Below are 14,078 nucleotides of genomic sequence, written 5' to 3'. Positions count from 1 at the left end.
ACGCCTCATCTTCACCATGGATATCCAATCCCTCTACACCTCCATCCACCAAGACCATGACCTCCAAGCCCTCCGTTTCTTCCTCTCCAGACGTCCCCAACAGTACCCTTCCACCAATACTCTCATTCGTTTGGCCGAAATAGTCCTCACCCTTAACAATTTCTCCTTTGAATCCTCCCAGTTCCTCCAGACCAAAGGGGTAGCCATGGGCACACAGTAAAATATGTTGTTTGAATAATTTATTAGTATGTTCATTTTTCAACTTGACAGACAGTCGTTACAATTGTGGAAAGTTGTCACTGAATTAAGAATATTATTTCATATGAAAAACAATTCATGGTGGTTTATATATACTTCTAAGCAGCTAGCAATCTGTAAGTCAAGGCAATGTATCGTAAGCAAATGTTTTAGAACATGTAATACAGGTATTATTAAAGAAAAACAGCATAACAACATATGGATGTAATTTTTTTTATAATTCCTGTTTACAATAAATATTGTAAATTCATAAAGTACTGACAGCTGTATTTTGCCAGCCAGCATGCAGTGTACTTTGATTGCTCGAGGGGAGTACAGATGGATCAGCTTCATGACCTGTTTGAGAATAAACTTTACTGAGAGTAACAAGGATCCAAAACTTACTTTTTGGGAGGGCGAGCCACTATTCACAAAATCAGAATATTCTTGATTTTAGTTCTGCTGTATTAGTATTTTTCTTTTCATTCTTCATCACATTTTAATAAAATGTCTGAAATTCCTTATCTAACAGCCCCTCAACCCATCTTCACCATGTGTAGCAGTTAAGAGGATAGAGCTGTCTTAAGGGTAATTAGATTTGGAAAGTAATTGCATATCCCCAGAATGAATTGCAAAAGCTTATACTTGTCTGGTACCTTTGATGGAGTAAAACAAGTTGCAGAAGAGTGATGGAAAGACACATTTGATATCAAACCATACAAGGAAATAGCAGGGCAGACAACTAAAAGCTTGTCTAAATATGTTGCCTACGAAGGGTGTGTGAAAGAAGGAGAGAGAGAGAGAGAGAGAGAGATAAAGAACTGGTTTTAGGGTGGGAATTCCATAGCTCAGGGTTCAGGCAGTGCAAGGCAAAGACACCCAAAAAGGGGTGATGGAAAAAAACCCCAATATAAATTGAGCTTCCTTAATTATATCAATTAAATGACAGTGTAATTTGTTAAAATATGTGAAGGATCTTCACTTCAGGTATTTTATAAGTCACTGACTTACTTTGGTTACCAAAGAATAGATTGGGAATGAACAGAAACTGTATTCCTGATGAAGGCCTTTGCCCGAAACGTCGATTTTACTGCTCCTTGGATGCTGCCTGAACTGCTGTGCTTTTCCAGCACCACTCTAATCCAGAATCTGGTTTCCAGCATCTGCAGTCATTGTTTTTACCTTATTGAAAAGCAGGCCCCTTTGCCAATGGGCTTCTAGTATGGCTGCAGAAAAGCATTACTCCTGCAACAAAACAAGGAAGACCCAGCGGCTAGGACGCAAAACTCTCACAATTATCTTTGCAGTCACTGACATGCAAGTGGATTCAGATAGTGGTTTCTGGAAAAACATTTTAAAATTAGCTTCATTTATATTCACTGAAATGAGCTGACAAGTCATTTTGTCTCTAACAGGTCGTTTCCTGCAGCCATTTCACATTACGTATTTTTTGTTAACTACTATATTGACTTGCGTTTAGACATTCAACACAGATAACCAAGTGAGTAGTGAGCTTCGTTTGATCATTATCACCTGCAAGTTCCCTCAAAGCTACACATATCCTGACCTGGCCAGATTGTTGTTGAGATGTAGGGGTATCAACAATGATGTTGGGAAGGGAGTTTCAGAATTTAAACTCGTGTTGGTACAGGAAAAACTGCATTTTTCGAAAGAGGTCCCCACCACTTTCTCCAGGGCAATTTGGGATTAATAATGAATGCTGCTCTAGTCAGTGATATCCGCACCCTATGAACCACTAAATAAAATTGTTGAGATTTAATAATTAGCAATACATAAAAAGAGTGGATTTTTACTTAAATTTGATAATGTATAAGATTGTTTCTAAAAGATTCAAGGCTTGCAGAACTTGCACAGGCAAAGATATATTTCCAATTGTGACAAGCTATGGAACATCATAGTATGCCAAGGTCTGGCTCAAGAATAGACTCATTATTCATAGTCTGATCAAGATTTGGAAGTAAGCAGCTATTGTCTTCTACAAAGTGTCCTTTTGATTCAAGGTGCTATCCTTGGATGTTGTAACTTAATAACGATGAAATTGAACAAAAATAACAACCGGAACCAATCACTTTACATAGCATACTAAAAGGGATAAAAATAATTCTTGTGAAAGCTAACCACATCAACTGGAAGCACCTGAACAGGCAAGATGCTGCTCACAAATTGTTGCAAAGAAAAGGCACCGAAAGCTCGTGGTTCTTTGGCCTGATCCCTTAACAGAAATATTTTGCAGACTGATAAAAATACCTATTTTCCTTTTCAAAGTTAAGTGAGTTAATTACAATTAGAATGTTATCAGGTTTTAAAAATGTGGTAGTGAATTGGATGCAATTCCAGACATCTGTTCTGAATAATGTTTTTATTTCTTTGCTCACAGAATGTGGGCATTTTTTGCTAGGGCATTAGTGTCCATCCCGAATTGCCCTTGAGAGTGAGGTGATAGGCATTCGAAGATTATCAAATTAAAACAAATTGAGTTAATTGCAATTGACCTTAAATATTTCCATAATCTCTTCCAAAGTCTTACAAATGATCATCCCAGCATCACCATGGACCAATATTAAATTATGCATATAATTCTAAAGGTTGTGAAAGCCTTAGAAAGGATATATAAAAAGAACGATGAAAACTGTTCCAGAGAGGAGGGATTTCAGTTATGAATATAACTGGAGAATGTTGTTCTCCTTAAAGAAAGTTGAAAAGAGATTTGCTACATGTGTTAAAAAAACTGTGGTAGGGCAGATACAATGTTGTGTTAGGATTCTTGTGCTGTGGTGGTACTGTCCCTGACTCAGAGCTAGGTGGCCTGGGTGCAAATCCCATCTGCTCCAGAGGCATGAGATAACATCTCTGAACAGATTGATTCATAAATAACAACAATGTTGTGTCATTGGGCTCTTATGGCCCAGTGGTAGTCTCCATATCTCTGGACTAGAAGGCTCAGGTACCACCTCTACCTGGTCCATAGGTGTGTCGTAACATTTCTGAACAGGTTGACTAAAAATATCAGCTACACTCCCACTGTATTTGTAGTGCGGTGGTATGCTCCTTACCAATGAGCCAGAAGGTTCAGGTTCCAGCCTCACCCACATCAGGCATACATTGTGACCTGTCTGAATAGGTTCATTAAAAAATGGCAATAGGGTGATGGAGCAGAAGTTGGTCATTCAGCCCATCAAACCCATGCCCCCATTCAAATAAGATCATGGCTGATCTAATAATCTTCAAGCCCACTTTCCTTCCTTTTCCCCATTAGCCTTGATTCCCTCAACAGTGAGCCAGTCCTGATAGTGCTTCGTCATAAAGAATTCCACAGATTCAGGGAAAACAGCCCCAGCCTATTCAGCCTCTCCCTATAGCTCAAATCATCCAACTCTGGCAACAACTTTCTAAAGGTAAACTTGCAGATTGAGTCAGTAGTTAGGAAGGCAATTGCAATGATGGCATTTATTTTGAGAGGACTTGAATATAAAAGCAGGGATGTACTTCTGAGGTTCTATAAAGCTCTGGTCAGACCACATTTGGAATATTGTGCACAGTTTTGGACCCCATATCTCAGGAAGGATGTAGTAGCCCTGGGTTCAGAGGAGGTTCACAAGAATGATCCCAGGAATGAGAAGCTAAACAGATGAGGATGTTTGAGGACTCTGGGTCTATACTCAATGGAGTCCAGAAGGATGAAGTGGGATCTAATTGAAAAATACAGACTACTGAATGGCCTGGACATAGTGGATGTTAGGAGGATGTTTTCATTGGTAGGAGAGACTAGGACATGAGGGCAGAGCCTTAGAGTAAAGGGAAGACCTTTTAGAATGGAGATAAGGAGAAACTTATTCAGCCAGAGAGTGGTGAATCTATGGAATATGTTACTACAGAAGGATGGGAAGGCCAGGTCATTGAGTATGTATAAGACTGAGATGGATAGGTTCTTGAGTATCAAGGGGATCAAGGGTTATGCGGAGAAAGCGGGAGAATGGGGTTGAGAAACGCATCAGCCACGATTGAATGGCAAAGCAGACTCGATGAGCTGAATGGCCTAGTTTCTGCTCCTATGTTTTATGGTTTTTTATATATGTATAAAAAGCCTTAATCCTGTTTTCCAGGCCCTTTTAGTCCTTGTAATTCCTTGTTTAAATTCTTTCCTGCTTTCATTTTATTCCGAGGGGTCTATCCAAGGCAGCCACTTTCATTTCACTTCTCTCAATCCCTTAGTTTTTCTCAGTATAAGAGAAAACAGCTTATGAAAGGGCAGAAAGAGCCAGGATGGGTGGAGAAGAGTGCAGCATTAGGTTCATCACCTTCTATGAGGAGAGAATGTTGTCTCTTGCAAGAGAAGAGAGGAACCACTCCTGCAGGGTATTGAAACATCCATGTCTCATGGAAAGGAATCAGGAAAGATCAAAATGTGAGTTGAAATTTCAGAGAAATTATAAAGATTATCATGGATTAATAACTTTTTGCTGATGTTTAAAGTTCTCCCAATCCTCCAGAGTGCTACTTACTTTTGCAATATGATATGCCCCAGTTTTTGCCTTTGTTATTTGGGGAGTGTGGAAAGCATAGTCCACAAGAAAATATCAAAAGGGAAAGACAAATCAGACGAATCTATTTAAAAACCTTGTACCTAAATGCGGTATGTGAAATAAAGTTGATGAGCTGACGGCACAAATAGAGACAAATGGGTACAACCTAGTGGGGATTACTGAAACGTTATTACAGGATCTGCTGAACTTTTCCAGCAATTTCTGTTTTTGTTTCTGATTTATGGCGGCTGCAGTTTTTTCAGTTTTGATAAATGGCCTTGTAGTTAAGGATCCTCTTGGAAGGAGCGACTACAACATGCTTAAATTTCAAAATTGGATTGAAAGAAAGAGGACAGAGTTGTATCTGAGAGTTTTAGTGTTAGGCAAAGGTAATTATACTGGCCTGAGGAAGGAATTGGCCCGAGCGGACTGGGTAGAATATTAAAGGGCAGGACAGTTGAAGAACAGTGGCAAATGTTAGAGAGACATTAAATACCTCTCAAGTAAAGTTTATTCCTGAAAGGAAGAGGAATTGTGAAAAGGTGAAATATCATCTATGGCTTAACAAGGAAGTCAAGGAGAACAAAGACAAAAACTAGGGCATATCATACTGCAAAGGTTACGAGCACCCCGGAGAATTGGGAGAACATTAACCATCAGTAAAAAGTTACTAAAAACAAAATCGAAAGAGCTATGATGAACTACGAAAAGAAACTAGCAAAAAACAAAAACACTAATACCAAAAGCTTCCAGAAATATATAAAAAGGAAACAAAAGCCTAAGTTAATATTGGCCCTTTAGAGGATGAAAATGACAAGGTAATAATGTGAAACTCAGAAACGGCAGAGGCAATAAATCAATATCTTGTCTCTATTTTCACAGTGGAAGATACTAATGTATTCCCAAAAATTGCAGTCTCGAACAAGAGGGCATGGATATACAGTGAGAGCAAGTGTGCTCAAAATTGAGAGGAGGGGAAACTACTTCTCTCAGAGGGTTGTGAATCTGTGGAACTTACTACACGAGTGCAGCTGAAGCTGAGTTAATCAATAGATTCAAGAAGGAGATAGATACGTTTCTGATGAAAAGTTAAGATAAAGGGCAATGGGGAGCAGGCAGGAAAGTGGAGTTGAGACCAGATAAGGTCAGCTATGATTATGTTAATGGCGGAGCGAGCTAGAAGGGCTGAATTCCCTAATTCCAATGTTCCTGTGTTAATCCTATGTCTTGCCAACTGAGTAGGTAACCCCAATGTCAGTGTCATTCATTATACAACACTTCCAACCATTGGTCTCAAATCCTCTCTTCTGAAGGTGCCAGTGGCCATGGGCTGGTCTGCCAAAAAGGATGTCCTGGACCTCTGAGAGTTCCAGGCCTCCTACCCTTCCAGAAGAGGAACCACACACAGGTCCCTCAGATGCCTCTTCTTAGGACACTTGAGAAGTTTCTAGGCCCCAGCTTGTATTTTGCCTGCCCCTCTCAGATGAGCTGAGGCGAATTCACTTCTGGGAAGGAGACTGTAAGCATGTTTGGAATGTTTATAGATACAAATGCCTCATTACTGCCTGACAAACCTCAAGAGCCTATGGGATTCATTATCACAAAGGCTCCCTCCGGTCCAGATACAGAATCTGGGACAGCACTGAGACATGGCGCCAGTGATAGAAGAAAGATAACCTTTTGAGTGCAGACTGCTGGAAGGGGTTACTATACAACAATTCTCATATTTCATTGAAACCAGAGACAGTTGCAGGCCAATTTGCTTTTTGAGCCTGTTCCCTCATTGAATATGATCATGGTGGACCATCTCAAGACCATAGTCCTGCTTTCTCTCCATACGACTTGATGCCTTTAATATCTGAAAAGTCAATAAATGTTAATTGTTCTTCATAATGTCTGTTTGAATCTCTATCTGGTCCCGAATGTAACTGGGACACCAGGGTACCTCATATGCTCTCCAGACAGGATATACAATGGCTATTGACAGCCGACAACAACACGTGGAACAAAGATGAACAAAGTGGGTATAACTGCAATGGTTTCTGCTGGAACCCTTTTGTTCCCTTAATCCCTTTACTAATCAAGAAAAGGACTTGTGCCTGGCCACCAGTGCCATGGCCCATGACAAAGCACTTAACAAGAAAGACTGTAAAGTTGGACACTTGCTTTATTTCTTCATTTTTACACCTTTATATTCTATGTTTTGGTGTATTTTTCTGTGTATTAAGATGACTCCAGAGAATGGCAACACTATACAACACTTTTCATTGTATTTGTATTAAAATACACTTGACAATAAATAAATCTAATCAAAGAACCTATCTCTGCCTTAAATACAGTCAATGACTTGGTATCCACAACCATATGTGACAATGAGTTTTACAGATTCATCACCCTTTGGTTGAAGAAATTCCTCTCCATCAGTTCTGAAGTGTTGTCCCTTCACCCTGAGGCTGGGTGCTTGGGTCCTGGTCTCTCCTACTAGTGGAAACATTCTCCATGTTCATTTATCCAGGCCACTCGGCATTCTTAAGTTTAAATCAGATAACTCTTCATCCTTCTAAACCCCATTGGGTCAGACCCAGCGTCCTCAACTGCTCCTCATATGACAAGCCGTTCATTCCCAGGATCATTCTTGTAAACATCCTCTGGACCCCCTCCAACCTCAGCAAAGCCTTCCTTAAATATGAGGCCAAAAACTGCTCACAATATTCCAAATGTGGTCTGACCACAGCCTTATGCAACCTCAGCAGTACCTCTCGGCTCTTGTATTCCAGCCCTCTTGAAATGAATGCTGACATTGCATTTGACTTCCTAACTGCCAATCAAACTTGCATGTTAAGCTAAGGGAATCTTGAACGAGGACTTTGAAGTCCCTTTCTGCTTCAGATTTCTGAAGCCTTTCCCCATTTAGAAAATAATCTATTCCTCTACTCATCCTACCAAAGTGCATAATGTCAGACTTCCCCACATTGTATTTCATGTGCCATTTCTTTGTTCACTCTCCTAGCCTGTCCAAATGCTTCAGCATCCTCCCGTTCTTAACACTACCTGAGCCTCCACCTATCTTTGTGTCATCTGCAAACTTATCAACAATGCCCTCACTTCCTTTGTCCAGATATTTAATGCATAAAGTGATCCCAACACTGACCCCTGCAGAACTCCACTCGTCACCAGCTGCCATCCTGAAAAAGACCCCATTTATGCTACTGCCTGTCTCCTTCCAGTCAGCCAATCCTCTATTCATTCCATACCTTGCCCTGAACACCATAGGCTCTTACCTTACTTAGCAGCCTATGAGGCACCTTGTCAAAGTCTTCTAGAAATCCAAACAAACCATATCCACTGGACCTCTTTCATCTAATTTGCTCATGACCTCCTCAAAGAATTCCGACAAATTTGAGAGGTGTGACCTCCTTTGACGAAGCCTACTTTACCATGCATTCCAAGTACTCCATAATCTCACCCTTTATAATGGACTCTAAAATCTTACCAATCACCAAGGTCAGACTAACTGGTCTATAAGTTTCTATCCTCAGCATCCCTCCTTTCTTAAAAAGGGGTGTTACATTTGCCATTTTCCAGTCCTATGGGTTACTTACTGACCTACCTGTGAATGTGCAATTGCTCACCTTACACCATCAGCCTCTGACACATGTGGTGACCCAGCCAGATGTTGTCATACACTGTAGCTTCCTTTACCTTGAAGCCAGGATGCTTCTGTCATGGACAATCTCTTCTTCCACATGACCACTTTCCTACCCATACTTTATTGCAGGGTAAAAACAATGACTGCAGATACTGGAAACCAGATTCTGGATTAGTGGTGCTGGAAGAGCACAGCAGTTCAGGCAGCATCCGAGGAGCAGTAAAATCGACGTTTCGGGCAAAAGCCCTTCATCAGGAATTTCCAGAATTTACTCTATTGCAGCCCCATTACAACTGCCATCCCTCCTTTCTGCCAGCTTGTAGTCCCCAATTCCCATGAATAATTTCTTAAGTCTCCCTCTGGGAGCGACTGGACCTTGTTACTCTTAGTCCTTAGTTTTCATGTAAGTCCAAGAAGGATTGTCTGTGCCCTCCACCCCCACCCCGAACGATTCAATGGACATCCTCGGATTAGAAGGGTCCAAAGTCTTGACTGATGTCTGGCATCTCCCCAACTGTGCTTGCCCTACCTCAGGACCTGGAACCGTAGACCAACTGGGATCCACTTCCCAGACTGCAATGGCTTGGATCCACTTACGGAGATCACCCCAACTGGATCCCTTGACTGCTTTCAGACACTGCCCTTGACTTACTGTGCTGGGACCTCCTTACTGAAGGCTACTCCCTAAGACTTTGAGACATAGCTGCCTGCTGGTTGAGCATGTAGTAAGTTTCCCATGTGAGCTGCTGGCATACACAGCAGGTGTCAAATTAATGTAATTAGTACAGCAAACTGTCTGACTCCTTGACAGAGGACTGAGCTGTAAGGCAAGTGACTTGATTCTGTGATTGTGCTATTAGGCGAGGCAGGGGAGAGATACTGTGAGCACATAGGTGGGCACTAAGTGCGCGAGTGCTAACAGAGCAAACAGGCAGTCCCAGGATGCACCATGGTCAAATCTGTGAGTTGAGTGCCTGTCTGTGTACACAAAATGGCCTTGCTTTACAATTTTAGTTGCCAGTGTGCTCTGAAATGCAGGTTTCAACTGCCTAAGTAACCTGCAAGTGGATCGGAGAGCTGCAATTAAGATCCTGAGGGCTTGGCAATTGTTAGATGTCAATATTAACTGGATGAGGGCCACGTGTGGCTAATGCCTGCATATTATGCCGAGAACTTTGCATTGTGATCAACATGGAAGCTCTTTGCAACCAGCTGCAAGGTGAAGTACTTGCCAGGTACTTAGTCTAATATTCACGTTGAGAATTCTTAGCATCTAGTTTACTTGAGACAGTTGGTATGACAGACATCTGCACATTAATGAGGTGAAACTTGCAGTTAATAAGGTCACTAACAAACAATAATCCTCCTTATTAGGCTACTCACCACTGCCTACTAACCATCTCACCTTGAGTGACTTAGTTAAAATATTTAGTGAATGGTTCCTGATATTGTGATAGATTCACTGGATATTTTGTGCAATTTTGACACATTTCTCATCATAGTCCACACTGCTGAGATTTCACTCAAAGGACTATTCTCTTTGGTGGAATATTCAAGAACCAAAGGACACAGATTCAAGGCAATTGGCAACAGTACCAAAGAGGATTTGAGAAGTTTTTTTATGCAGCAATTTGTTAGGATCTGAAATGCATGCCGAAGATCATGACAAATATTTTAATCTGTGGTTTTTAAAAGGAGATTGAACAGTTATTTGTTGATAAACAAATTCAAGGTTTTGGAGGAAGTGTAGGTGAAGGTGGGAATTGCGCAATGTTCTTTCAAATACTCAGCATGGATAAAATGGCCTGAAAAGCATCCTTCTTTGGCACAACAAGATTGTATGATTGTTACAACAATCAGCTCCCTACAAATGGAAGAGTAGATAATGAACCAGTTAGTCAATGGATACATACTGTCACATGGGTCTTGTGACAAAGTGGTATTTCTCTTACCTCTGGGCCAAAAGACCCAGGTTAAGTCCCACCTGATCCAGAGTGTGTCATAATATACCTGAAAGTCAGATTAAAAAGACACACATACTGTCACTCAATTAAAAAGATATATTTCTCCCAAATCCGGCTCTATGCTTTCTCTTCCATAATTTGATCCTATAACGCTAATACTCACAAGAGGGAGTGGATGGACCTGTTGGATGCCAGTGCTTCTGCCAGTTGTTTCACTCGGTTGATGTTACTGACTACCCCGAGGTTGAGGTTGAGCTGTGCCAGGGACTGACAGTCCGCCACATGCCGGCTGATGCGGTGGAAATCACGGTCTGAGATGTGACAACCCCTCAGAGACAATAGCCGTACCGAGTTGGTCCTCAGAGAGTCACAAATGTCTTTCACCTCCGCCGAGGAGAGGGTCTCTCCGGAGATCTGGATGGAGCCGGACAGCATCGCCCTCCTTCCGGAGCTGCTTCAGTGTTTGTGCGCCGGCCGCAATCAGCTGCCTGTTACTATGGACACAGCGTCTCCAGATGGCAAATTCATGCCCACCCCCTTCCCCCGCAACACACACAAACTCAATCGCAGCACTTATCTTCGCTCTTTGCGATCGAAGTCAATTGCGAAGCAGCAAAAGAAATTCTCTATCTTTCCAGGGCTTGCTTTTGCCGTTTAATTGAGGTCGGTTGGATCTGTTGGATCTGGTTTTCAGTCGGGTTTGGATATAGTGCAAATGGCAGAGCAATCGTCACAGTGACTGTAATCCTACATAGAAAACTCGATCACTTCAGGCGCTCAAAATGGAATTAGAGCGTTAACATCAGAATATCAGAGCTCATCATTTATTTATGTGGTGGTTCTCGTTTTAAGCATTCTGAAGATTCTAAAGACATTTTATTAATAATTATACAATATTTATTTAAATCTTCTGTGCAGCTGTGGCCTAAAAATAATTCATGGCATGCAGGCTTGCTGGCTGGGCCAGCATTTATTGCCCGTCCCTAGTTGCCCTTGAGAAAATGGAAATGAACAGCCTCTTGTAATACTTGGAGTCTATTTGGCTTAGGTAGACCCACAATGATGTTATGGAGGGAGTTCCATGATTTTGACCCAGTAACACTGAAAGCATTACGATTTTTTGAAAGCCTGATGATGTGGAGCTTACAGAGGTACTTCCAGCTAGTTGTTGGGATGTTCCTATGTATCTGCTAACCTTTAACTTCTAGTTGGTAGTGGTCATTGGTTTGAAAGTGCTGTCTGGAATCGATGTCATAATGCAACACCAACCAGATAGTTTTGGCTGAGCAAGAAATTATTTGCTGTTACTGCCTGTCATTGCCAAATTGAACAATTTCCAGACTGATAAACAACCTGTTTGGCAATGTTATGACACCCCTACCATGACCACCCAGTTCTGGGTGGAATTGATCAGCTCAGTTGGCTGGTTTGCAATACAGAGTGATGCCAACATTGGGGGTTTATTTTTTTACCTTCTCAACCTCACCTCTTCCCTGAGAAGTGTCAGTCTTCAGGTTAAATCACCACATTATCTCGGTTTCTGTCTCTAATGAGAGAGCAACCTGTGGCTTGCTAGGACTATGATGACCTTACCTTTATGCTGAAATTTCACTGATAACATTGGAGTATTTTTTTAACAAAGCTTCCTGTGATTATGACTGGTGATAACTGCATGTTTTGGTGCAGACACCTGCTTCAGCTGTTTTGAACAGTCAGTGGTTTAGAGAGGTCACTGGTTTATCTATTTCATTTGGGAGAAAGCCTGCAAAGAATAAGCTGCCCGGCTGATCTCTCATTTCAGAAGAGAAGATCTTCTTGATGGGTTCAGGTGAAATCTGTTTGTTCCTTTAAAAGATTATAAGACGTAGGAACAGGGTAGGCCATTCAGTGCATTGAGGAGAAAGTGAGGACTGCAGATGCTGGAGATCAGAGCCGAAAATGTGTTGCTGGAAAAGCGCAGCAAGTCAGGCAGCATCCGAGGAGCAGGAGGTTTTTAAAGAGAGCTTCTTCAAGGAAGGCATCCTTGCAAGAGGATTCGCAGTAGGTTAAAATCTTCTAGGAGAAAGTAAGGACTGCAGATGCTGGAGATCAGAGCTGAAAATGTGTTGCTGGAAAAGCGCAGCAGGTCAGGCAGCATCCAGGGAGCAGGAGATTCTTAAAGAAGGGCTCATGCCCGAAACATCAATTCTCCTGCTCCTTGGATGCCTCCTGACCTGCTACGCTTTTCCAGCAACACATTTTCAGCATTCAGTGCATTGAGTCTTCTCCATCACAACTCAGTGAAAATTTGGTGTGTTCAATAATCCTCACTTCTGCTTTCCAGCCTTTTCCCTATAACTCTTGATTCCTTTACTGATTAAAAATCTGTCAATCTCAGCCTTGCATGTATTTAAAGACCTTCTACAGTAAAGAATTTGACAGATTTGCTATCCTCTGAGAGAATATCCTCATCTCTGTCTTAAATATTTAACCTCTTTTTCTGAGATTATGCCTCTTATGCTAGACTCGCCCACAATGGTAAACAACCTTTCCATAGCGATGCTCCTGAGTCCCCTAAGAATCTTGTATGCTACAATAAGATCATAGAATCATGTAGGCCTATAGCATTGAAATAGGTCCTTCAGCTCATTAAGTCTGCACCAGTCAAAAACAAACACCTAACTATTCTCATCACATTTTCTAGCACTTGGCTCACTGCCTTGTATGCCTTCGGATCATAAGTACAGTACACATCTCAATACTTATGAAATATCATGCGTGTTTCTGCCTCAACTACCCTCCCCCACCCGCCACCACCTCCACAGGCAATGAGTGTCAGATTCCCACCGCCCTCTGGATAAAAAGATAATTTCTCATCTATTGTTGTCTCTCATTCTTTTAAATTCCAATGAGTACAGATTAACTTACTCAACTTCTCCTCATACCTGGTATCAACCTAGTTTTTTAAAAATATTCATTTGTAGGATATGGGCATCGCTGGCTGGGCCCTAGTCACCCTTGAGAAGGGGGTGTGAACTGCCTTCTTGAACCGCTGCAGGCCACATTGCTGTAAGTTGACCACAGTGCCCTTAGGGAGGGAATTTTGGATTTTGAAGGAAAGCAGTACTGAAGGAAAAACAATACATTTTAAGACAGGATGGTGAGTTATTTGCATAGTAACTTGCAGATAGTGGTGTTCCCATGTCCTTCTAGATGAAGTCGTAATGAATTTAGGATGTACTAAGGATCTTTGGTGATTTTCTGCAGTGGACCTTGTAGATAATACACAATGCTGCTACTGAGCATCAGTGGAGGAGGGGGTGGATACTTGTGGCTATGATGCCAATCGAGCAGGTTGCTTTGTCCTGGATGTGTCAAGCTTCTTCAGTGTTGTTGGAGCTACACTCATCCAGGCATGTGGGGATTACTCCATCATACTCCTGACTTGTGCCTTGCAGATGATGGGCAGGTTTTGGGAAGGCAGGAGGTGATTTATTTGCCACAGTGTTCATAGCCTCTGACCTGCCCTTGTAGTGACTGTGTTTATGTGGTGAGTCCAGTTGGGTTTCTGATCAATGGTAACCCCAAGAATGTCGATACTGGGGGATTCTGTGATGGTAACAACATTTAATCTGAAGGGTTTATTTGGAGACGGTCATTGCTTGGCATTTGCGTGTTGCAAATGTTACTTGCTATTTGTCAGCC

At 41.7% G+C, this 14,078-nt stretch overlaps 1 protein-coding gene across 2 annotated transcripts in view; it reads right to left on the bottom strand.

Annotated features, from left to right (window-relative positions):
- lrrc73 (leucine rich repeat containing 73) overlaps positions 1 to 11,098 on the bottom strand; it is a 39,565-nt gene extending 28,467 nt beyond the window's left edge. The window contains exon 1 of one of the 2 annotated variants that reach the window (XM_043687372.1): positions 10,558 to 11,098. In XM_043687372.1, coding sequence (XP_043543307.1) covers positions 10,558 to 10,829 — 272 coding nt within the window. In that variant the 5' untranslated portion in view covers positions 10,830 to 11,098. The remainder of the gene's footprint in view (positions 1 to 10,557) is intronic. The other variant, XM_043687370.1, reaches the window with a different exon arrangement.
- Between the last annotated feature and the right edge of the window lie 2,980 nt (positions 11,099 to 14,078).

The sequence above is a fragment of the Chiloscyllium plagiosum genome, chromosome 3 (genome assembly GCF_004010195.1).
Source record: "Chiloscyllium plagiosum isolate BGI_BamShark_2017 chromosome 3, ASM401019v2, whole genome shotgun sequence".
NCBI classification, from domain to species: Eukaryota; Metazoa; Chordata; class Chondrichthyes; order Orectolobiformes; family Hemiscylliidae; genus Chiloscyllium; species Chiloscyllium plagiosum.
The sequence above is the reverse complement of the archived record's forward strand: the minus strand, read 5'-3'. Positions and strand labels throughout refer to the sequence as shown.